Genomic DNA, 24,971 nt, shown 5'->3' on the forward strand with positions numbered 1-24,971 from the left:
TCACAAAAGGACAAACACTGTATGATTCCACTTACATGAGGTACCTAGTCAATTTAACAGAAACAGAAAAGAAGTGGTGGCTGCCAGGAGTTTAATGGGAGAGGAGAACGGGGAGTTGTCATTTAACGTGTACAGAGTTTGTCTGGCAAGATGAAGAGCTTCTGCAGCTGGATGGTAGCGACAACAGCACAGCAGTATGAATGTCCTCAATGCCACGGAACTGTACACTGAGAAATGGTGACGATGCTAACTTTATGTGTATTTCACCATGATTTTAAAAGAGCCCAGTGTTTATTATCAACCTCATTGCAAGAGGAGCTTTGTTCAAAATTTCAGGTATTTGTTCAAAAGATTTATTTAATGAACATCTGTTAGTTTCTAAGCCCTATGTTTAGTGCTAAGGGAGAGGGGAGAAAGGAAAGGCCTTAAGAACCTCACACTTCATCAGGAGAGAAGGGGAGGAAGGTAAGCTGAGAAAAGACATGAGAAGGATCTGCATTAAAAAAATTCCTGGCCGGGCGCGGTGGCTCAAGCCTGTAATCCCAGCACTTTGGGAGGCCGAGACGGGCGGATCACAAGGTCGGGAGATCGAGACCATCCTGGCTAATACGGTGAAACCCCGTCTCTACTAAAAAAATACAAACTAGCCGGGCGAGGTGGTGGGCGCCTGTAGTCCCAGCTACTCGGGAGGCTGAGGCAGGAGAATGGCGTGAACCCGGGAGGCGGAGCTTGCAGTGAGCTGAGATCCGGCCACTGCACTCCAGCCTGGGTGACAGAGCGAGACTCCGTCTCAAAAAAAAAAAAAAAAAAAAAAAAAAAAAATTCCTGCCAGGCACAGTGGCTCACGTCTGTAATCCCAGCACTTTGGGAGGCCAAGGCGGGCGGATCACCTGAGGCCAGGAGTTCGAGACCAGCCTAACCAATATGATGAAACCCCGTCTCTACTAAATATATAAACATTAGCCGGGCATGGTAGCATGCGCCTGTAATCCCAGCTACTCGGGAGGCTGAGGCAGGAGAATAGCTTGAACCCAGGAGGCAGAAGTTGTGGTGAGCTGAGATCGTGCCATTGCGCTCCAGCCTGGGCAACAAGAGCACAACTCTGTCTCAAAAATAATTCTTTTAAGGGGCAGGCTGGACTCGAACTCCTGGGCTCAAGGGATCCTCCTGCCTCAGCCTCCCATGTAGCTGGGACTATAGGTGCATGCCACTGCCCCCCGCTAAGATAAGGATCTTAATAAATAAAGGTGGAAGATGGATGAGAGAACATCTGCACAGGGCTTGATGTGCACATCATCACACCAAACAGAATTTAAGAGAGGAAACTAGATTTAAACACAACAGGCTTGGAAGAAATTGGGGGGTTGATTCATTAATACCTGTGGAAAAGAAAATCTTTAAAATCGTAACAGAAGGAATAGGGTAGAGATAGAAGAAAAGAAACAAGAGAAAGCTGGCTGCTATAAAGAGACATCTAAAATAATTCTACAGTAAGGGAATACTAAATACTGCTAAAATACAATAGTGGAATTAAATTCACCACAGAATCACCAGTTACAGCCAGCATCACCTGAAATCCATTTTCCAGCAAGGAAGCTGCATTTTCAGGACCTTCTCTGTTATTCACACCATGACTTTCTTTTCCACAACCAGTTAGGACTTTTGCCACAGACAACCTGGTGGGAGGCTCGGGTCAGTGTCAGTGTCTGAGGCCAGCTGAGTTAGAGGAGGGTGACTAAGAAGAAAAGGAGACAACTGGGAAGGATTCCAGGCCCAGGGCCATTCTTGCTCTCTGCTTGTGCACATTACAGGCTGTTCTGAATATTAAACGTGACATTAAAAAAGATGCCTCACTCCCTGAAATGCAGAAATATTTATTTTGGTTTCCTTCATTGTTTTTGGAAATTCTGTTTTGGTTTATAAAACATAGAAAGAGCCAACACTTAAAGCAAACATTCAAAACCCCAAGGTGACAAATTATTGACTTTTTGTGCAATTAAGAATACATATATGAAGTTAGGCTACCAAATAGTGTTATTACAATGACAATTCTTTAGTGCAAGCCCTGTTGTGCTTGTATATAATACATGTACTCGCACATACCCCAAAACAGCTGCTTTAAATGTACAAATGACAGCTCAATTCAGTCAAATGTGGCAAAGACTCACAATAAAGTGAACTGCTGTTAATTTCCCAAATTAACTTAAAAAAATCCCTGGAGAAGTTAATCCCAGGAAATGAACTTTCCAGATTTCTACATCCTAGAATTTTGGCTTCTCAAACACATTTCACAGAAATCAGGTAGCATTATAAGAACATTTACTTATTACTGTCCATTTCAATAAGTACCCAAGTATATTTACTCCCTTAATATCTTTAAAGAAATGCTTGCCTGAGAGTTTATTTTTTGGGGAAAAAGGCAAGTTAGTCCCAACATGATCTTTTGATATGAAAACCACATTAAAAATCTGTTGGCCAGTACACAGAGTGAGTGGTTCAGTGAAGATAAAGTAGACAGTTATTCAGGCGTCATAGCTGAGCATGGCTGATCCAGGTAACTCTTTCTTGAAATGCTTGTCTTCACTAGAGAATCTAAGGCAGATTTTTAAATAACCCCTGAAAAAGGATGGAATGGGGGAATCAGGCCTGGAGAACAGAGTCCAAGAACATTCTGCCATGAATGAGAATCCATGCGTTCTGATGTGCACCCATTTGCCGGAGGCTCCTTATCTGCACGGTTCTGAGTTGGATCTGCCCTTCCGCTTACTGGAAACCTTATGCTCCAACAGAAACCACAGGGGACTGGAGAAGAACATGAGTTTCATAACCCTTATGAATCAGAAGGGTTCTGTGAATGCCTATGAGAAGGGGCAGCAGCAGGGATTTTAAAAAATCTCTGGTCCGCTTGTGAGATTCTCCAGCCAGGACAGTTGTTCTTATTTTTAAAGGGAACGCTTCCCTCTAGTGCACTGTACTCTTTAGAGCAGCAGACGGCTGCAGAATTTGCAGCAAGTAGCAGACATCTCAGAGATAGCAAAGTCCTAACCCCTTGAATAGAAAAACAGGGAGACAGAAGATTTAAAACCCACCTTTTTAACTGAGGAAGTCTCAAATAACTTAGCACATTTATAGTTTCCCCTTTACAATTTTTAAGGCTCATTTGGGAAAGTGTGTATCACCATAAACATGGTCTGCAACATGAGGTGACTGTAAGGCAGTGTTCTGTTTCCTCTAACATTCCTATGAGAAGAGCCCCAAATGGACAAGTCAAACACGAACGCTTCCTTCCCTACACGTGCTGTATTCAAAATTACCAACATCAAGGCCATCAGCAGGAGAAGAGATTGTGGAACTGTGCCGTTTCCTCTGAGCTTTCTTCTTCACACTAAACCTTGATAGTGGAATAAAGTTCATCTATCTGCGACCTGAAATAGTTCCGCAGCTCTGGCCTTTTCGCCTTCATTGTTGGAGTCAGAAGGCCATTGTCGATAGAAAATAATTCAGGGTGCAGTGCAATGCCTTTGACCTGCCAATAAACAAGGCAGTTAAAAGAGGAAAGAGGACACAGGCCACCGGTCTAAAAAGCACGTAAGCCTTGGAGGGGATCAACATCCTCCCGCCATCCAATCTATCCTCTCATTTCAGCCAAGCTGCACTTTCTCCACAAAGGACAGGCATCCGACTCTTAGGAGAGGATTCGGGATCATATTCTGATGTCCAGGAAAAAAGAATACATGCTCTTGATTTAAAAACCTCTCCCCTGTCGAACCGCTCCATTACTTATTCCTCATGCATGTCTTTAGGTCACCCCATATGTTTATCTAATCTACCTGTAAAACATCTTCAAGTGGAAAATTTGTTTTACAGGAATTCATGCACTCAGATGCAGGTCATACCTGTTCAAATGGTTTTAGACCAGAATCCTTCCCAAGTCTCACCATGTCTTCAAGGATAGCTTTTTTGACATCCTAATTGGGTAAGAAAAATAAATTACTTCCTCTGTTGGAGGGCCCTGAATATCTACAGGTACATTTAATGCCAAGTTATGATGAGGACAGACTGGACGCTTCAGAACCTTACCTTATTTCTGCACAGTTCCTCAAAGGACCCATCAAATCCTCTCTTTTGGGCCCAGGGACGTAATGTCTCGACATCTGGTACCACAATTGCAATGAGAAATGCCTTTAACACAGACAAATGAGTCACTACATAGCTTGATCCAAATGCTCTAAAATAGGGGTTATTTTTCTGTCTTATGGCCCCCTGGGAGAATATGATCCAAGTTATGGTTCATCTCTTCAGAACATACTACCCCCCTCCCCCAGGAGTTCATTCAGCCCAGATTAAGAACTCCTGGCTCTAAAATGTGGATGGTATCAGGAATTTTGCAATTAGTGTTTTTAAAAAACCACTGGAAATAACAATCTAACAAACCTCTAATTTGTATTTACTTCTGTGTACTTATTTTTTAGAAGCAGGGTCAAATAAACAACGTGATGGATATCAGAGGAACATGATGGATATCATGAGACAGGAAAAAAAGGGAGCCTGTCTCATGCTTGTAATCTTAGCACTCTGCTGAGCTGAGGAGGATCACTTGAGGCCAGGAGTTCGAGACCAGCCTGGGCAACATAGTGAGACTCCATCTCTACCAAAAATTTAAAAATCAGCTGGGTGTGGTGGCTTGCGCCTGTAATCCCAGCTACTCAGGAGGCTGAGGTAGGAAGATCCCCTTGAACCCAGGAGTTTGAAGCTGTAGTGAGCTATGACTGCCACTGCACTCCAGACTGGACAACAGAGTGAGCCTATCTTTAAGAAAATAAATAAATAAAATTTATATAGGTTCATTTTTAAGAAAAATCTCTAATATCCCATTCTTTATAATCTAGTAACAATAAAATTAAATAAAAATCAAAGAATGAGAAGATTCTAGATCAAAGGAAAATAGCTGCAATCTCAAAGAAAAATAAGTGCATTCTCTTATAAGAAAATATACTTCTAAAATAATTTTAAAATCTTACAACTTTTCAAAAGGTTAACTTTCAGGAAACCAGAGTCTCTCTCTTCTTTGGCATCATCTGTCCAACATTTTGGCAAATACCATACATGTTTCACTGCGATACTGATTTTGATTTTCAATTTTGAGTATTCTTGGTTCACAACCACCATTTACTCAAAAATGATTAGGAAGCATATCATCAATAGGCTGGGTTTAATATGTGTAAAAATTTTAAACTTTCTTATAACCCATGTCAATATTTTCTTTCATAATTGGAAACATGTATTACCCACGCCCCCCTCCCCCAGTATGTTTATCCAACCTCCCTTGGTACATCAGACCTCTCTCAGTAAAATAAAAACGTAGAAATTAAAGAGAACAAATTTTTCTGAGTAGGAAATGCCAAGCAGCAAAAATCAGTAACAGGTCAATGATGCTCTAGTATATTAGACATGAAAGCCGATTTATAGGCATCTCAAACTTCCAATCACATTTAAAGCCCCTGGAGTACCAGGCAATGGCAACGTCTATGCAGCAAAACTGATGACCCAGAAAGCACATACCTGCAAGCTTTCTCCGTGGACAAACACCTGAGCAATAGCCTCACTTCGTATGTAGATATTTTCAATCTTTTCAGGTGCTATGTATTCTCCTTGTGCTAGCTTAAATATGTGCTTTTTCCTGTCGATAATCTTCAAGGTGCCATTCTGTTGATCAGAAGGGAGGGGGTTATGAATGGGCTGATGGCTAGTTTCCAACCAGGATGGATCCCAATAGAACAGTGAAAGGTATTTAATACACACTATTGATTCATTCTGATATCATCCCACAGAGGTCAGCTATGATCCCATTTTACAGAGAGGAAAACTAAGAATGAGCGAGACTGAGGAACTTGTCCAAGGCTATTCGGCCAAGTGCAGAGATGGAGAAGGGGTCCTAGAGCCTGTGCTCATTCAGCGTCACCACTTGGCACCACTGACTGGTCAACACTAGCAAGGCTGTGCTGGCTCACTACGCCCCCTGCCTGAATTAGGTGCGTAACACCTGGCTCACCAAGTGACTCAAGTTCCTTAACAGCAGGAGCACAACTTTTCCTTCCAAAGTGCTCTGCACAGAGTAAGAGTTCAAGAAATGTTTCCTACACAAAGGCCAAATTCCTGTTTTCTTCCTCAATGTCTGGAGGGGTGCTCTTGGCCCTCTGGGAAGAGTGAGTCAACTGTGGAAGTGCGCTAGCATCTCTGGACCAGACCAGTCACATCCCAGTAGTGCCGTAAGCAAAACACTAGTCTCACTTTCACCCCATCCCCACACCGGGGCCACTCTCACGCCTCCGAAATTGATCTGTAGAAAGTGTCTAGCGTTCTTTTGTTCCACACCAGTTCTCCATTTCAAAAGGAGCAAACCAAGGTCCAGAGAGACTATGGGATGTGTTTGTGAGTGCCACAGTAGAATCAGAACTGACATTTAATCTTTCTTGAACCGGAAGAGGGGGACTTAATTTATCTCTAAATAGTTTGGGTATTGCAAAATCTGAAGCCATTTTGGGAGGTATTTTTCTAATCAATACAAATTTGAGAGAAGTAAGCACCTAAAATCTACAAGAATCTGCCAATACATAATAATAAAAATTGTATTTGTAATTTTAGTGCTTGCAATCAGCATAGTAATAACTTTGAAACAATAGGTTACTGGTCAAACCAACAGGTGGGACAGGTCAGGCTTCTTGCACAAGCTTCTCACTCTTAAGATAGACTCTTCAGAATTTCTCCACAGTAAATGATTCTGAGACTAAATCCAACTAAATTCAAGGAGTTCGTCTAATCTGTAAAACACCTTATTTTTAATGAGATGACAAACCCAAGAAACACATTTATTCCCAAATTCTTGCCCATCCTACATTGCTGGAAGTCTACCACAAACTCCCCCATATCTTATTTAACTGAGCCTCAACATCACAGCTCAGTACGGACACTGTAAAAAGCCACTGTCTCTTTGTGTTCCAGTTGAGAAGCAACAACCAGAATTGATGTTAAGCATCAAAACAGGCCGGGAGTGGTGGCTCCCGCCAATAATCTCAGCACTTTGGGAGGCCGAGGGGGGGCGGATCACCTGAGGTCAGGAGTTCGAGACCAGCCTGGCCAACATGGTGAAACCTCGTCTCTACTAAAAATATAAAAATTAGCCGGGTGTGGTGGTGGGCACCTGTAATCGCAGCTACTCGGAGGCTGAGGCAGGAGAATCACTTGAACCCAGGAGGTGGAGGTTGCAGTGAGCCAAGATCGTGCCACTGCACTCCAGCCTGGGCGACAAGAACAAGACTCTGTCTCAAAAAAACAAAACAAAACAAAACAAAACAAAAAAAACCACACACACACACAACAGACAAAAAAAACCAACAAAACAAAACACATTTGCTAAAGTTAAAGTGAAAATCCAACCAAGGATGCTAAGTGTAAACCTGTCCCCTGCAGGAAATGGAACAGTCTACATCATACCACTCACCAAGGAGGAAGGGAAAGAGAAAATTCAGGGTGCCACTGCCACATGGCAGCTGTACAGCAGACTATATATTTTCTTCCCTACAGTGGAAGAGAACTGTTTGTGACCAGAGGAGGTGGCAACTTACTGGTAACCATTTTCCAATGTCCCCTGTGTGTAACCAGCCGTCTTTGTCCAAAGCTTCTGCTGTTTTCGCTGGGTCCTTCAGGTAGCCCTGAAATACATTTGGCCCCTTCACACACACCTAAAGAAAAGAAGATCATCAGTGAACAGCAGTTACTGGGGCTTCTCCAGAGAAAAGTGGTGTGTGCATGTGTGTACGTGTGTGTCTGCCCCAACCTTTAGCTGGAAGCCCTAAACTCCAGGATACAGAGGGAGTTACCAGAGCCCCACTGGGATCTGCGAGGGATCTCCAGGGCCTCTACTTCCCTTCCTGAATCACCTCAGCTCTGGTCAATTTGGAGGGTGAATGCTTGCCCTGGGTTCTGGCTCAAAGCTGTTGGAAAACCCTGCAGGGGATGAAATGCCTTTTAAGTAATTAGGCTTCCCATCCAGCAGCCAGCAGCTCACTAATAGGAACCCAGGGCAATCCACAGGCAGGAGCTTCGTCCCTTTCTTTGCAGGCTCTGGAGCCCAAATCCCTATGAGGCCTGGCAGAGGAAGGCAGGCGTCTTGTCCCTGCCGCCGAGTCCCCGAGAGCTGAACATAAATGTACCCTCGGAAAGAAGCCTGGCAGACTCCAGGATCACCAATGAAGTCAAGCTCAATGGCTTTATTGAGCTGCTGGGAAATACCACTGCATTTGCAAAGGCCAGCGATCACAGGAAACGGCAGTGAGGGGAAATGACTGACACTTTTCACTCACCTCGCCCTCGCCCTCAGCAGCCATGTAATTCATTTCTTCCACATCAACAAGTTTTATCAAATTGCACGGCATCGGGGCCCCAACATGGCCTGTATGTTAAAGAAGCAAAGGTCATTCCTAAGGGAACTAATTATAACCTCAGGTCACATTATTTTGATAGCGAACAGGATTCCACAAAAGAAAAACAGCTGGGATAAACTTCTGATTTCTGCAATTATAGCCATTCTCTTCCTAGTATAATTGAAGAGAATCTATTCTTAGACTAGGGCAGAACACATTTAGTCTCTTCAGGACCTTTTCCAAGTGTGATGCTCTGTTATTTATGAGTAATTTGGCCTCTATGTGAAGGTTCCTACAAACACCTGGAAGCAGGCTCTCTCAAACCTTCACCCGGCTTCCACCCTCCAATCGCCCCCACCCATCACTTGCACTCATCTTACACAGACTTTTTTTTTTTTTTTTTTTTGAGACGGAGTCTCGCTCTGTCGCCCAGGCTGGAGTGCAGTGGCGCGACCTCGGCTCACTGCAAGCTCCGCCTCCCGGGTTCACGCCATTCTCCTGCCTCAGCCTCCCGAGTAGCTGGGATTATAGGCGCCGCCACCACGCCCGGCTAATTTTTTGTATTTTTTAGTAGAGACGGGGTTTCACGGTGGTCTGGATCTCCTGACCTTGTGATCCGCCCGCCTTGGCCTCCCCTTACACAGACTTCTTAGCATCCCTGTTCTTCGTAAGAAGAGAGAACATATGCAGCTTTGGCAAACCTGACACACCACCTGGTTCTCATCAACACGGCCTTTATTTCCTTGCATATGAAGAAGCATGTCTTACAGGTTTTACTAAGATGGGACAGTGCTTATTTCTACAGTTAACTTAACTCTCTTGCGAAAGGCTGTTCAGACTGGGTTGTCTTTTCCAAAAGCAGCAACATCAGACATTAGATATGTTAGATATTAGATATCACATTGGATATCACAAATAATTCTTCCTATGTTTTTATAATTTGAGCTTCTAGAGATCAGTATCCCAAATTCTCTGTTCAGGAAACTCAGGTTAAAAATTAAACAAATACCATAAAGAAGATTCACAGACTGTCTGTGTCAGTTCCAGTAGAATTATGTTACTAGACAGTGCTAGGTTCTAGAATCTACGTTACTAAATGGTGCTAATACTTATAATACTCCAAATAAGCCGGGGAAGTTTATTTATCACAGTATAGAATTTACTACTCAGGTGACACAGAGGAAGCACAGAAGTTCTGTAGTCAGGCCGGGGTTGAAATCCCAGCTCCAAAGCATAATGCTGTGTAAATTCTCAGATATTATTTATGTGTTACTTAAGCAACAATCTATCATTTCCTCTGAGAAGTGCCAGAACTTATCTCACAGGGACGCTGTTGGGGTTACACGGACATCAGGTGCATCCTAAGCACCCATCGTAGAGGCTCACCCATGACAGGTGCTCATTGATTTTTGTTTGTCCTCCTCCTTTTTCCTTTTGAGAAAAGACTCTTTGAGAAAAAGGACTTGTATTTATTCCTATTGGTAGTCCTAACACCTAGCACAGCACACAGTACAAATTTAATAACTATTTGTTGTTTAAAATGACCAAATAACGAGACCCTACTCAATTACTAGGAAGCTCTGTTGGGCCAGACATTCTCAATCTGGAACACAGGGCCCCCTCTCAGATGTCGCTAGTGGGGTCTAGGCAAGTCCCTGCTGCCACCAGCTTTACAGTCAGATCCCCAATGCCACCCCTCAGTTGCAGGAGGCGTTTTCCCCACAGTGTCCTGATTTACAAGCAAACAGCACTTTTGTTTAAGATGGTTAATGAACCAATCAGTGATTAACCCAATTTCAGACATACCAATAACCCAGTATGAACAATATTCCAAAAAGAAGCCTCCCACAGTCATACCTGCGGTCCAGTCTCCAGGCATGCTCAGGCAGCACCCGGCAGTGCACTCGGTCTGTCCATAGCCTTCATAAAACTGGGGCATCAAGAGACGGGACATTATTAAGGACAGCACAATCACACCTTTGCTGGAAGTGCACAATGAAGTATCACTAACTCCCAAATCATGGCTGACTAGTGAAATTTCATTTCAAATGGTCTGTTCAGTAAATTCATTCAATGGTCCAGTGTGCTGTACGCCAACACCAGCCATCACCCAGGTACACCCTCTACTTAACTTCCTGTTGCCAAGCAAGGGAGAACCCCTATGTGACTGGTCACCACCCAGCGGCAGTGAACTCCCTTGGCCAGTTCACAGGACGTGTACCCCACACATGTCCTGTCTGCCACCAAATCCTCCTTTCCCCCTTTACTACAGGTTGTCAGCATGGTGTGCGGGTAGGCTCATCACCTGTGACCCATTCCACACCCGCATGCTTGCTTCTAAAGGTTAGACTATCTGGTGCCTGATCCTGGAGAAAATTCAACAAATGGCAGACACACACGTTCCCCTGCCTAGGGTAAAAAATAGACATGTGGTTGCTTCTCCAAGCAACCTAGTAATAACATATCTTCCAAACAAAAGTAACACACACACACAAAGCAGGGGTGGGGAAGGACTGGGGTGATGTTGGTGAACGGACACAGTCTCCATCAGGAGGAGCGGGTTCAAGAGCTCCATAGCACCGCGGGGTGACTACAGCTAACAACAATGTATCATATCCTTGAAAACTGCCCAGAGAATAGATTCCAAGTGTTCTCACCATGGGGGGAGAAAAAAGCATGGATGGTAAGACACATGTTAATGAGCTTGACTTAGCCATTCCACAATGTTTACATACATCAAAACATCATGTTGTATGCCATAAATACAGATACGCTTGCCAATGAAAAAAGACAGACACGCGCGCGCACACACACACACACAGAGTACAGACGACTTTTGGCGCAGAAGAGGACTGGGCGTCCCAGTGTGGGAGAATCAGGCGCCCTGACATCCACCTCACCTGACAGCCCAGGGCTGCTCTGAGGAACGTCAGCACAGTGGCAGACACCGGTGCGGCTCCCGTCACCATCAGCCGGACTTTTCCGCCCAGGCTCGACTTTCAGGGAGGGAGAGTAGAAGGCAAGGGTTACACACCTGCAAGTCGGCGGCCTCTCCGCCAAGGAGGCCCGCTTGGGACCCCATTCCCTAACCCACAGCTGAAGGCCACATGGAGAACTCAGTGCGCACGATGGCAACACAGGGCTCCAGTTTGTTTCCACCCGTGACTGCCCTGTTCCCTCCCAAAGGGGACGGAAGTCAGCCCCACCTCTGCAGAAGCTATTTCAGGAAACTAGAACACGACTGGGGGGATCTGTGGCAACTACCACAACTCTGGCCTTCTGGGGGGCACAATATTATTACACATTATCACTCATGCTTGAAAAATTACCTCAAGAGTGACATACTTGTTCTGGAAAAACGAAACAAAATGGAGAATGAGAAAAAAGGCCACACTACCCTGAATCCTTTTCCCCCTAGATGGTTGCAATACTGTTTATCTTAGAAACTGAGGCCTCCTTAATGGCTCTGCCTTAGTTTTTAAACGTGTGCCAGAATTAAACAAAAACATGTCATTCTCTCCCTTACCTTCATCTCTCCCTCTCACAAAAAAAGCCCTCCCAGAACTCTGAAAACCGGAGCTGGTTTCCAAGGGAGCAGCGGCTGTGAGTCACGTGTTACCTGTACTTTGTGGAAGATCAGCCGGTCCCACAGGCTGTTGTTTCTGATGATGCCGCTGCGAAGCTCTGCTTCTTTCCTCTTGGAGGCAAAGTCCAAGAGCCATCGCTTCAGTGTGGTGTTTGCTTGTCCGAAAATCTAATGAGGCAAGACATGAGAAGGTTTTCACGCCTACTAGAAAGGCCAGAGTCAAAAAGTGTGGAGAAATCGGAACCCTCATACACGGCTGGGGAACACAAAATGGCACAGCCGCTCTGACAGCCTGGCCGGTCCTCTTAACAGTCCCGTGTGGTCAGCACAGGACCAGCAATTCCACACCTTGGTATACACCCAGGAGTAACGGACACATACATCCCCACATGCCCATCAAGCAGGAATGTGTAGGCCAGGTGCGGTGGCCTATGCTTATATTCCCAGCACTTTGGGAGGCTGAGGTGGGTGGATCTCCTGAGCTCAGGAGTTTGAGTCCAATGTGGCCAACGTGGTAAGACCCCATCTCTACAAAAAATACAAAAATTAGCCGGGCATGGTGGCATGTGCCTGTGGTCCCAGCTACTCAGGAGGCTAAGGTGGGAGGACTGCTTGAGCCCTGGAGGTGGAGGTTGCAGTGAGCCATGATACCACCACTGCACTCTAGCCTGGATGACAGAGAGAGATCCTGTCTCAAAAAAAAAAAAAAAAAAAAAAGAATGGATAAATAAAATGCGTTCTATCCATACAGTGGAATATTATTTGGCCATTAAAAGGAATGAAGCAAATATGTGCTACATGGATGCTCGTGAAAGAAGCCAGTCACAAAGGAGCATATACAGCATGATTCCATCCATAGAAAAGTCCAGAATACAGAAATACACAGATTGAGAACACAGATGAGTGGATGCTTAAGGGTGGAGGGGGTCTGGGAGATGACAGCTAAAGAATAGGTAAGTGGTGATGATGAAGGTGGTGGTGAAAATGTTCTAAAATTGATTGCAGTGATGGCTGCAGAACTCCGTGAAAGTACTCAAAACCTTTGAATTATACACTTTAAATCAGCAAATTATACAGAGTATTATATGTTGATAAAGTTGTTCTTTTCAAAAGAACCATTAAAAACATAAGAAGGTTCTGAGAGAGAACAGAAGTCCTGCCTCTAAGTGAAAACTCATTCTGGAGACTGCCTGCTCGTGCCCCACACGCCTGACCCTGGCTGTGTGGTCCACGCGATGATACCCACCACAGAGGGGCTGGTGTTCTCTTGGGCTCTGCTGTGGCTTAGTCACTTCCTTCAGTGTGGCCAATTAAGTAATGTTTTACATGTCCATGCAAGGAGCTTTACAATGAAGAAAACCATTTCATAGTTACTATCCTCATGTGATCCCATTAGCAACTTTTGGAGACAAACAGTAGGAGAGAAGAGGTAACAGTCCATGTTATACACGAGGAAGCAGAGGCTCAAGTGTTTATTGTAAAAATAAAATAACCTCCCACCTTACACTTGTATTGTGACCACGGTTTACAAAGTGTGTTCAAGTGTTTTCTCTTATAATCCTTATCAACAACTCTGGGAGGTAATGCATCCTAACTTTACAGATGAGTAAACTGAAGTTCTACAAGACTGAGAGGATTGTCCAGGGTCATGCACATGGCACATGGCACAGCGCAATTCAAACCCAAGCCCCTGCGTCCAAGTCAGAGCTCAGTTCTGGGACTTTGCTGCTTGGAACTTACTCGGTCAAACATACGGTTCAGCAGTCTTGGAACCACAGGGAAGACAGTGGGTTGAAGCACCTTGAGGTCATCCATGAGCAGCCTGATATCTCCTTGGAAAAATCCGATTTTAGCTCCATGACACAGCATTACACACTACAGGGGCAATGGAAACAACAAACATTTTATCATCACAGCAGGGAGTACAAAACATGGACAACACCCAACACTTCAGTTTTAGCAGTTCAGGCCAGTTTCCAGAAATCTTAAATTTCCTAAATATAGGTAACTTAAAAAAAAATGTGCATTTACTAGTCATTGTACAACATGGAAATGTGGTATTTCTCTTGGTTATCCTGAAGATACAGGACTTAGTAAAAAACCAGGCTATGTTGTTTTTAGTGATGACCACAGAGATTCTACTCTTTTAGTGTGGTGGTAAGTGGTAGTCTGTTGAATGAATGATATGGTATTACATATTCTAAGTATTTTTAGTGGCTGGGGACGGTGGCTCACGCCTGTAATCCCAGCACTTTGGAAGGCCAAGGCGGGCGGATCACTTGAGTTCAGGAGTTCCAGATGAGTCTGGCCATGTTAGAGTGAAACCCCACGTCTACTAGAACAAAAATTAGCTGGGCGTGTGGCGGGTGCCTGTAGTCCCAGTCACTCGGGAGGCTGATGCTGGAGAATCACTTGAACCCAGGAGGCAGAGGTTGCAGTGGGCCAAGATCATGCCACTGCTCTCCAGCCTGGGCCACAGAGGGAGACTCTGTCTCAAATATATTTATATAGCTTTCCAGAAACTTTACGTTTAATTTATTCTCAGAATAAAAACTTAACCTCTTGCCTAGAGTTCGAGTTTGTGAAAGTCTCACTTTCTTTTGTTTGAATCTAACTAAAAGTTTCTGAAAGGCCACCAAGTATGATGAATTTGTGACACCAGGGTATCTAATACCAAAGTGGCTTGCGATTCAGCTAGAACACACTGCACGATCTTTCTCCTGTCTAGTACAAACCGTACTGGCAAGCCATATGGACCTGACAGTTTGCCTATTTTAAATTTTAAAAAGAAAAGATTCAAAAGATGACACAAGGGAAGTACAAACGTTCTCTGGCTTAAAAGCAGAAACCACAAGAAAGGGACACCATGGTTCAGTTTAACAATCACAGCTCAGAAAGCTTTTGTTCCGTGTGGCCTGCCTTCTAGGCACCCCTCTAAAACTCGTTAGGTACAGCAACTCATTTGAGATTGCTTCATAAACCCAGAAGATCCTGAGGTGTGCAGGACGTAGAAGGAACAGATGGCAGAAGGGATGTAATCGCCTTCGATCCTCTGGGGTGAGCAAATCCGACAGGGCAGCTGCCATCCAAAGCATTGGCTGTTAGTCACCTCTGTCTCCAACACAGCAGCGGGCACACAGCTAGAGCTCAGTAACTACTCACTAAATGAATGAATGGTGCTCATTGTTTTTTCCTACAGTATAAAATTCAAAATTGTCAAAGAAAGAAAAAAGGTGGTTCTTGGTCAGTTTTAAAATTAGTCACACAGTTGATTAAAGGGAGCCTAAGCAAAGGTCAACTGGAGGATCATTCTCTTTTTCCAAGGGCACTTAGAATATTGCTGAAAAAATTAGTCTCAAGCCAACTTGCCCATTATGAACAAGCACAATCAAAACTAGAGACTCCTTACAGAACAGAAGCCTCACCGGGCTTTGTAGAACTAAATTAATAATGACTTTTCTTTTACAGTTGATCTTTCTGGACTGATGTCCATATTAGTATCCTTCAAAAGTCTGAGCTCCTAATTTTAAAATGAGTGATTAAATTCAAGTATCCTGTTCATACTCAGAAAAAGAATTTATATTCTTTCAAATATTCTGTACCATTTCTAAAACGGGGCTGAGCAAAGAATTCTTTATAGGGATGACAGTTTGCACGTCACACTTACCTTCATGAGCTGTTCATACATGTGTGCAAGTGGTAAAAATGAAATGTGTGTGTCACTGGCATTCAAGGGAAGTACTTTCTGTAAAACACAACAACTTAGCAGAACATACACAACAAGCAAGCAAGGAAAACAAAACTAAATGCCTACCTCTACAACTCTCTCAAACATATGGGCGAGAGGCAAGAAAGATATCAAAGTATCATCTGGGCAAGGATTGACTGAATTCTGTAAGCAAAGACACCAGCAAGGCAGAAAAGCATTAAGACTCCCAATAACTTTCCATTTTATTTCTGAGCACATAGTACCTCAACACTGAGGAGAAACAGCTTTTGCTTATGGTCTGCAATTTTTTCTCACCAAAGAATAAAATGAAAAGTAAGGGGCATGGTGGCTCACGCCTGTAATCCCAGCACTTTGGGAGGCCGAGGCAGGCAGATCACTTGAGGTCAGGGGTTCAAGACCAGCCTGGCCAACATGGTAAAACCCCATCCCTACTAAAAATACAAAAATTGGCCAAACATAATGTCACATGTCTGTAATTCTAGCTACTCAGGAGGCTGAGGCAGGAGAATCGCTTGAACCAGGGAGGTGGAGGTTGCTGTGAGTCCAGATTGTACCACTGCACTCCAGCCTAGGTAACAGAGTGAGACTCTGACTCAAAAAAAAAAAAAAAGCAATATTTTCATTATTCAAATAAAGTGGAAGTCACTCCCAATGACAAAGTAAATTCACTTCAGGGCTTTAATCAAAACAAGGAAAATTTTGCCCAAATTGGAAGGTTGAGGGATTATGTGCTCTAATCAGTATTTCATCACTACAGTATCCCAGTACCCAGCAAGTTCAATTCTACCTTAAGAAATATAGGTCCCATTTCAACATAAAATTGCATTTTATGTTGCTAAGGAAAAGGAGGAAAGAAGATAAAAGAAGGTAGATTTCCAAGGTCCTTAGAGTATTTTGAGTTTGATCAATATACAAATACATAAAGCCCTACTTTACATAATTTGTTTAATGCAACCTCAGATCCGGCACCCAGGAATTTGCTCTCCTATAAAATACTGATCATGATGATTAAACAGACAGATTATGTTTGGACATCTGGTTTCCCTCAGAGTGGGCCTTACTTAGGGCAGGCACAGTGAGGGTTTGTATAGAATATTCATGTTTTTAACATAAAGAATTCTGGCCAAAACAGGGGGTGTCCAACAGCAGCTGCTGTCACACCAACTAAGAAATGAGGGCATTGTCGTTACCTAGGGGATGATGTACCAAGTTCTGAGCCATGCCCTTTCCTTTCCTAAAGCTGGGTCACCCTTAATAACGTGACAATGGATGAAAGCATCGACCCTGAGCAAACACAGCAGCCTCAGAAGCACCGGATGTGGGCTGAGCATGCTGTAATCTCAGCTTGATTGTATTCAAGTCTGACAGGCATCCCAAGTCGTACTTCTCAGGATGAAATTGTTCTATTAGTATAATGAGAAATCAGACTCCATTCTACCTATACTTTTCAACATTCTGATATAGAACAAAAATATTGTCCATTATCATGATTAGACATTTTACAAAGCTAAGAAGACAGATATTGTAACTGATATTGTAATCGATTTGATATTATAATTGACTTTAAACAAAGTTCTGTAATCATTTGCCTCAATGAACCCACCAATGCATTTTAAGTTTTCTTCGAAGGCCAATTACAACATTAAAATTTCACTTTGGTAAGGTACTAAATGTTGAACTCTGTTTAGAAAGTATACACCTTTATAAAGGGTATTTGGAAAGGGTGAGCCAAGTAAAATAAGTGCAAAATCCTTCAAAGATCAGTTTTCTGCAGCCACCAAACATGTCCATTCTCCAAAGCCATTAAGCTCAGGCTCCTGCTACAAAAATCAGAGCTACAGAATACTCCCAAAGAGACTGCAAAAGCCAATTATGTTAACTGTAAAAAAGAGTATGAGGAAAAGGCATTATATTGTTCAATAAGCACCTTTACAAAGGGCAAGTTTGGAATAGGCTCTTGGTGTTATGGACTGAATCACATCACCTCCTTCTAAATTCATATGTTGACGTCCTAACTCCCATGTAGATAGGGCGCTGCTGTGACTGTATCTGGAGGCAGGTTCTGATCTGATAGGGCTAGTGTCCTTACTGTATCTGGAGGCAGGCTCTGATCTGATAGGGCTAGTGTCCTTACTGTATCTGGAGGCAGGCTCTGATTGATAGGGCTAGTGTCCTTACTGTATCTGGAGGCAGGCTCTGATTGATAGGGCTAGTGTCCTTACTGTATCTGGAGGCAGGCTCTGATCTGATAGGGCTAGTGTCCTTACTGCATCTGGAGGCAGGCTCTGATCTGATAGGGCTAGTGTCCTTACTGCATCTGGAGGCAGGCTCTGATCTGATAGGGCTAGTGTCCTTACTGTATCTGGAGGCAGGCTCTGATTGATAGGGCTAGTGTCCTTACTGTATCTGGAGGCAGGCTCTGATTGATAGGGCTAGTGTCCTTACTGTATCTGGAGGCAGGCTCTGATTGATAGGGCTATAGTGTCCTTGTGAGAAGCGGAAGACACACCAGAGCGCTCTCTCTTCGCACATGTACGGAAGAAAGGCCATGTGAGGATACAGGAGAAGGAGACTGTCTGCAAGCCAGGAAGTCAGCCCTCACCAGAAGCCAAATTTGCCAGCAGCTGATCTTGGACTTCTAGCCTCCGGAACCATGAGAAAATAAATGTCTATTGTATAAGCCACCCAGTCTGTGGGGTTTTTTTTGTGGTTGTTGTTATGGCAACCTGAATAGACTAAGACACTGGGTAGTAAACTTTAAAAGTAGGGAAAATTAGTTGAAGTGCAAGTCTTTAATACTTCTAGTGCAATGGAAGTCACACTGACCAAAACAGATAATAATAATTCAAAAACTTTTAGCATATCATTGCCAATTTAAAATAAATTATTTCCCAAATGCAGGGACACTGGATAAAAACACAAGACAGTCCATCTCTTCTCTGTCCTTTCTTGGACATATTTCTAGGGCAATCTCCAAATAGAGTTTCACTATATTAATGTTGCAGTGAACTTCATCTGTCAATTCACCGTAATTATCACAGAGAAGGGTTGGCGATTAGGTCCAAAGTGAAAAAAGAGAGAAGGTGGACTTGGGCCTAAAGTTCTGACCTTATCCGTATGTCACCTCGTTTCTAAATACCACACAGGCCTAACACAGTGGTGCCACCTTCAGCACTTTCATTCTCAAGGACTAATGTCAACCAGTGAGGAAAGATGACAACATCCCAAAAAGTTACCTCTGTTGCTTTCACAAAAGCTGAACAATCGCTCACTATGTTTCGATGAGTGATCAGTGCTCCTTTGGGGTTGCCTGTGGAGCACATATGAAGCAGAACAAAGTTAAAGAATGATAGAAATGAAGGAGGCCCAGAAACCCCGCATAATTAGGGCCTCGGACACCTCTACTGTTAAGATACATCGTGAAAGCCAAATGTTGAACACTAAATTCCTGAGCAACCTGCAATCCTTTCACTGACTTATCTTTAAAAACCTTTATTAATATGGGCAAATTTTAAAGGGTATACGTAGTCATAGGACAAGAAAAACCAGAAATTGTCTCCCTGGGAGCCACCGATCTAGTCTGTCCTAGGAAGACAGGTGAATCTAATATCACCCTCAATAAATGTTTGAGGAATTATCCGGCACTCTTGGACTCTGAGATCTTACAGAGCAACAAGAAGATAGCACATGGCACAAGAAGACAGCACTGGAACCGCTTCCTTCTCTTCTGCTTTGGGTCCATCTACTGTTAGCTGATAAGAAATCCAAAAGAGGTGGGGGAGAGTACAGACCACTGGCTGCCACATGTAGAAGCAATTCTATCTCAAAACTCACCTGTAGTTCCACTTGTGAAACAAACTACTGCAAGATCTTCAGGTGCTGGAGGCTAAAGAAGATTTAAAAAAAAAAAAAAGTTGGTATAAATCAGAACAGAAAAGAGAACTATAAACCACAAAGTACCAGGCTAGATACTGAAGACTACAAAGAGGACAGAGCAGGGTCTGACACAGTGTGCTTACCTTGGGCTTCCGTCTGTTGGCTCTTCCCAGGTCCTTAATTAGAAGAGAAAAAAAGTCATTTTAAATGGAAATGTTTTCTAACTGTAAAGGATAAGGTCACATCAAGGCACTTAAAGCTGGCTTTACCGTGGACTTCGTTCACAGCTGGCTCGAAAACAGCATAATTTTCTAATTAAAGAAACTACGGCAGTTTTAATTAACCAGAACCAAAATATTTATTCATTGTTCTGAGAAGCCATTTTCCAGTTATCTCTTCTCTTACATAAAACTACATAAATGATATTAGGACTAGCCTTTGAAATAGGATGTATTAAAATACAGCAGTCAAAGTCTTTACAACGCATTTCTGGTCCCCACTTCCACTCCTTATCAGGGCCTTTAATAAAGCCCTGTTCTTAACCATAACTAGATACTGTAGATACTCTGCAGGCTCCTCAAATCAGAGCACAGTACGACCTCACCCCCGCATTCTGCACAACATCTGCAATCTGAGAAGAAAAATCAATCTCTGCTCGGTTGAAATGCTAGCCATTTTCGAGAGGCTCAAATATCTGCTCAAATATCTCCCCACGTAGAGTGGAGATAGGATTTGGGAGCCTCCAATGATAAAACAGGCCACAGCAGAACCTCAAAGACTATTTCCTGAATGGACTTACAGGTTAAGAATGACGCATTGCGTGGGCACAGCATTTCCCAGCGGCAGGTTTCCAGTCACTACCACTGATGGGGTTTGGTTGACTGCATGAGTGCAGTCTTGGTGGCCACTTTAATATCTATTAATTTTAACAAATGAACAATTTATATTCTTTTCCTATTAAAATGGAACAGCGTGAATGAGGATATGGAATGAACATGCCATTGAACATGTTCAATTCACATGGAAATTAGATGGATGTGCTCAGGGCTCGCTGAGTTTCTGCCCAGCATTTATTAAGTTTTCAATCTTAATTACATTTTAAATGATGTAAGTGGCAGACCACCGATTAAGAACAGGAACTAATATATCCAATTAGAGGTCAGCCAAAAGCTAAAGCAATAATTCTGTATATTTTTTTCAAAATAACCGTCATTAGCTCCAGATTTCTACTTGTCTATTAAAAATTCTTACATAACTTCGGGAGATGCCCAAGTTTTCAAAAATTGATGTTAAATAAAATAAAGCACCAGTTACATACAATTTGGCTCTTAATTTATTGGGAACAAACATTATCCAAATTAGTGCACCGTTGCCACGAAGTTTCACAGCCTTACATCTCTCTTACAGTATCACTTAGGAAAAATCCTGCAATTATTATTATTATTATTATTATTTGAGACAGAGTCTCGCTCTGTCGCCCAGGCTGCTATGCAGTGGCACAATCTTGGCTCACTACAACCTCCACCTTCTGGGTTCAAGCGATTCTCCTGCCTCAGCCTCCCGAATAGCTGGGATTACAGGTGTGCGCCACCATGCCAGGCTAATTTTTTGTATTTCTAGTACGACGGTGTTTCACCATGCCGGCCAGGCTCAACCTGACCTCATGATCCGCCCACCTCAGCCTCCCAAAGTGCTGGAATTACAGGAGTGAGCCACTGCGCCTGGCCAAATACTACAATTATTAAAAAAAAAAAAAAAAAAAAAAAAAGTTGCCGTTTTTATGTTCCAAGAAAAAAAAAACCACCCATAAACAAAAACTGAATTCTAGTTAATGATAAACACACTGAAGTATTTAGAGGTAATAAAATCTGCAACTTACTAAAAATGCATCAAAAAAAATAAGATGGATGGATGAATGGAGGGATAAAGTGATGAAGTGATAAGTGATAAAGCAAATATACTAAAATGTCAATTGGTGGTGGGTATACAGCTGTCTACTACGCAATTCTTTCAACTGGATGTTTAAAATTTTCATAATTAAAATACTGAAAAATGTAAACATTCCAAATACAATAATTCTATTTTTGATCCTGTAAAAATATACATTAATATAAATTCAACACAAGATCAACCATAATGCTAGTTTTAAATTCTTTTTTTTTAGACCTTCACCTTTCGCTCAGAATATTTTTAAAAACTAAGTATAAATCAAGCAGGTAAGTGTAAAACAATGTCTTCTATAATTTAATATTTTAATATAAACTTTATATTATAATCTTCAATCATCTAAATAATTTTTAAATTTCAACATTACTTCTTTATCATACAGCAGTCAAAAAACACCAGAAAAATTCCTGCATCTATGGGGAGGGAGGGGAGAAAAAGGGAAAAAGGGAAGGTAAGGGAAAAAGAGATTACATTATAGTGAGAGGGGGTTAAAAGTGAAAAAAGGGAAGTGGGGAAAAACCAGGTAACAAGCTAACTAAAACCCCAATTCAACAAGGAAGCACGTGGCTCAGCACTTACGGAACCAGTTCCATGCTACTGAGAGAGCGTGTTGGGCAGGGGCGCACACATGCACAAGAGAGAAGGTTCTATTAGAACACACGTGCTTCCCTGTGCCTACTAGGTTCCTCAGGAAAGGTTTTATGAATCCTTACTTATAGCCTCAAATTCTTTGTAGAAGGAGGAAAATTACACATAAAAATTTAAAATCCTATTTATAACAGTTTCAGAAAAATATTTCTAACTCCTTCAGAAAGAGAATGACTGACTCTATTTTCCTATGACTTGCTATGATATGTATATAAAAAGATCCTCCTCTGGTCATGCTCCTTGGATGGAACTGTAATCCAAGTCCGGCTGACGGGGATCAACTTCTTGTATCATCTGACATCAAGCACCCAGGTTGAGCATGGACCACACTCACTCTCCTGGATCGGCTGCCTTTAAAGTTGTGATGGGTATGACTCTTAAAAGAGTCAATACGAAAATAAACCAAATCAAACATGTATGTTGGAAACTCACCAGGACTCTCCACGAGCCACCCAGGGAAAAGAACGATGAGGTTGATTTCTATATTTGGCTTGGCATTAAAGAAAAATTAGTAAGTAAAAGGCATTAAAGCCAAAGAAGACACAGAAACTGAAACCTGCCTGAAGCTGTAATTCCCATTTCTGGCATTTCCCGGCACAGCTTGTCAGTACTCTGGAATAAATATTTGAGTGCTGAAAGCACTTGGGTAAGGTGTGATGTGTTAACACTGGGCACACATGTAGAATCCTTTCTCCAGCAATGAGACAGAAATTTCTGCTCTCTTTCATGGGTTGCGGAGGCGACCGGCCAGCGCTGGGACTGCACGATGGCACTAGATAGCACTGGATAGCACGTGTGAGCCAACATGCCCCCGGGAAAGCCTTCGGGGAAGGAGGCGGGGGAACTGCGAACTCACCTCCATCGCCTTCAGGCTGATGATTTCCACCCCACACTTCTGGCCTCGTTCTACCAGTTCACTGCCGTAGGCATCCATGAGAACTATGATTTTAAGGCTTGGTGTTAACTTATTTTCTACACCCTCTAGTAAGAGTTTGGCCTTCTCTGGCTTGTCAACAAAAACCAGAGAGAGTTCAGCTGTAAATGAAAAGATACAACGAAGAATAAGCTCTGGGATGTTAAAAGATTGACTCTGTCATATCCAGCACAAGGATACTTGAAGTACTACATTCTTTGGATAAAAAGGTAAATATACATTTACATGTAAAATCTTTGTCAAATCAAATGTAAGCAAATGTAAAGTCACTGATCCTGACCAATAACTATGCCAATAATCCAGGCAAAGATCACAGACGTACCTTTGTTGACTATGTACGTTACGGCTTCGTTTCCAAGGGTATCATAAAGTGGAACGATCACCATCGAATAAGCAAAGCATCCTTGTTCAATAATCACCCACTAAACAAACAGTAAAGGTCAGGGAGAGGAAACAAGATGTCATCATGGAATCAATAAGGAGAACAATACTCAAGAGAGATTCAACGTGAAAACCTTTGACGCAGCAAAATTAACATTTGTGTTATCTACTACTCTGTGCCAGGTGCTATGAGGGATTCAGAATGAGAACAAAACACTTGCCCCATTCTTAAAAAGAAATTAAGGCCAGGCACACTGGTTCACACCAGGAATCCCAGCACTTTGGGAGGCCAAGGTGGGGGGAATCAGTTGAGCCAAGAGTTCAAGACCAGCCTGGGCAACATGGCAAAACCCTGCCTCTACAGAAGTTATCTGGACATGGTGGCACACACCTGCAGTCACGGCTACTTGAGAGGCTGAGGCGGGAGGACTGCTTGAACCCAGAAGGTTGAGGCTGCAGTGAGTTGTGATCACACCAATGCACTCCAGCCTGGGTGACAGAGTGAGATCCTGTATGTATGTATGTATGCACAAAGAGAGGGAGGGAAGGAGGGAAGGAAGGAAAGAGAGAGAGAGAAAGAAAGAGGAGAGAGAGGACAGACAGAGAAAAATGAGAGATTGAGAAAGAAAAGAAAAAAGAAAGGAAAGGAAAAGGACAGAAAGAGAGAGAGAAAGAAAGAAAGAGAAATTAAAATCTGCCTGAAGAATTGAGGCAAATATGTTAAAAGATAATTAGCAATATCAGATAGTGACTGACTCAAGATAAGAAAGTCCACCATTGGCCAAGGTAGTTACAGATGCCACTGGGAGGGTGTAACTGAGATTGCCTTTGGAAAGAGAAAGAAAAAGAGAGAGAGAGAGAAAAAGACAGAGATGGAGGCAGGGAGATGCTAACAGAGGGGACGGCAGGATCAAAAGCAGGGGGTTAGAGCGATGTGACTGGCACAGACGGTTCTGGCTGGAGAGCAGGGGGCAGCCACTGAGAGTCTCTCACAAAACAGTGGCTGTGGGGCACTGTATGCCCTGGAATAGGGGAAGGAGTACCTTGTCTAGCAGCAAAACTGTTTTGAGAACATCCCTCTAGAAAAGTGAAGGAAGGAAGTGAGACGATAACTGGCCACACTGCCACAGGGAAGACGCAGTAAGGTGTCTCTGACGGCACTGGCCACGTAGCCACTGCCCTCCCTACTGGACTAAGGTGAAAGCCCACTCTCTCACCATCATACCCAAGGGCACCCCACTGCCTCCGGCTGCACTTTTCTAATGAAATCATCTGCAGAGCTCTGACACACAGGACAGATAAAGGCACAGCCGGGGGAAGGGGGCACAACCCACTCACATCCACTTGGCCTGGAAATGGGCTTCTGAGTTTCGGTGTTTTCCCGGAAGGAATTTTCAGCCAGCAACAGAGAGATCAGGTCCAAGCTCCTTAGGCACACGTGACGCT

The 24,971-nt window shown here is 43.1% G+C and overlaps 1 protein-coding gene across 16 annotated transcripts in view; it reads right to left on the minus strand.

Annotated features, from left to right (window-relative positions):
* Positions 1–1,858: 1,858 nt before the first annotated feature.
* ACSL1 (acyl-CoA synthetase long chain family member 1) overlaps positions 1,859–24,971 on the minus strand; it is an 80,072-nt gene continuing 56,959 nt past the window's right edge. For 8 of the 16 annotated variants that reach the window (XM_045393108.2, XM_045393112.2, XM_074040815.1 and 5 more), the window contains 16 exons: positions 23,467–23,566; positions 23,067–23,245; positions 19,759–19,791; positions 19,574–19,625; positions 18,976–19,049; positions 15,824–15,901; positions 13,750–13,884; positions 12,043–12,177; positions 11,324–11,419; positions 10,281–10,353; positions 8,364–8,452; positions 7,626–7,742; positions 5,563–5,706; positions 4,081–4,182; positions 3,897–3,968; positions 1,859–3,526 (listed from right to left, as the gene is read on the minus strand). In XM_045393108.2, coding sequence (XP_045249043.2) covers positions 3,386–3,526; positions 3,897–3,968; positions 4,081–4,182; positions 5,563–5,706; positions 7,626–7,742; positions 8,364–8,452; positions 10,281–10,353; positions 11,324–11,419; positions 12,043–12,177; positions 13,750–13,884; positions 15,824–15,901; positions 18,976–19,049; positions 19,574–19,625; positions 19,759–19,791; positions 23,067–23,245; positions 23,467–23,566 — 1,620 coding nt within the window. In that variant the 3' untranslated portion in view covers positions 1,859–3,385. Of the gene's footprint in view, positions 3,527–3,896; positions 3,969–4,080; positions 4,183–5,562; positions 5,707–7,625; positions 7,743–8,363; positions 8,453–10,280; positions 10,354–11,323; positions 11,420–12,042; positions 12,178–13,749; positions 13,885–15,676; positions 15,755–15,823; positions 15,902–18,975; positions 19,050–19,573; positions 19,626–19,758; positions 19,792–23,066; positions 23,246–23,466; positions 23,567–24,971 lie in introns of all 16 variants that reach the window. The other 8 variants (XM_045393109.2, XM_074040817.1, XM_074040819.1 and 5 more) reach the window with 2 other exon arrangements.

The sequence above is a fragment of the Macaca fascicularis genome, chromosome 5 (genome assembly GCF_037993035.2).
Source record: "Macaca fascicularis isolate 582-1 chromosome 5, T2T-MFA8v1.1".
NCBI classification, from domain to species: Eukaryota; Metazoa; Chordata; class Mammalia; order Primates; family Cercopithecidae; genus Macaca; species Macaca fascicularis.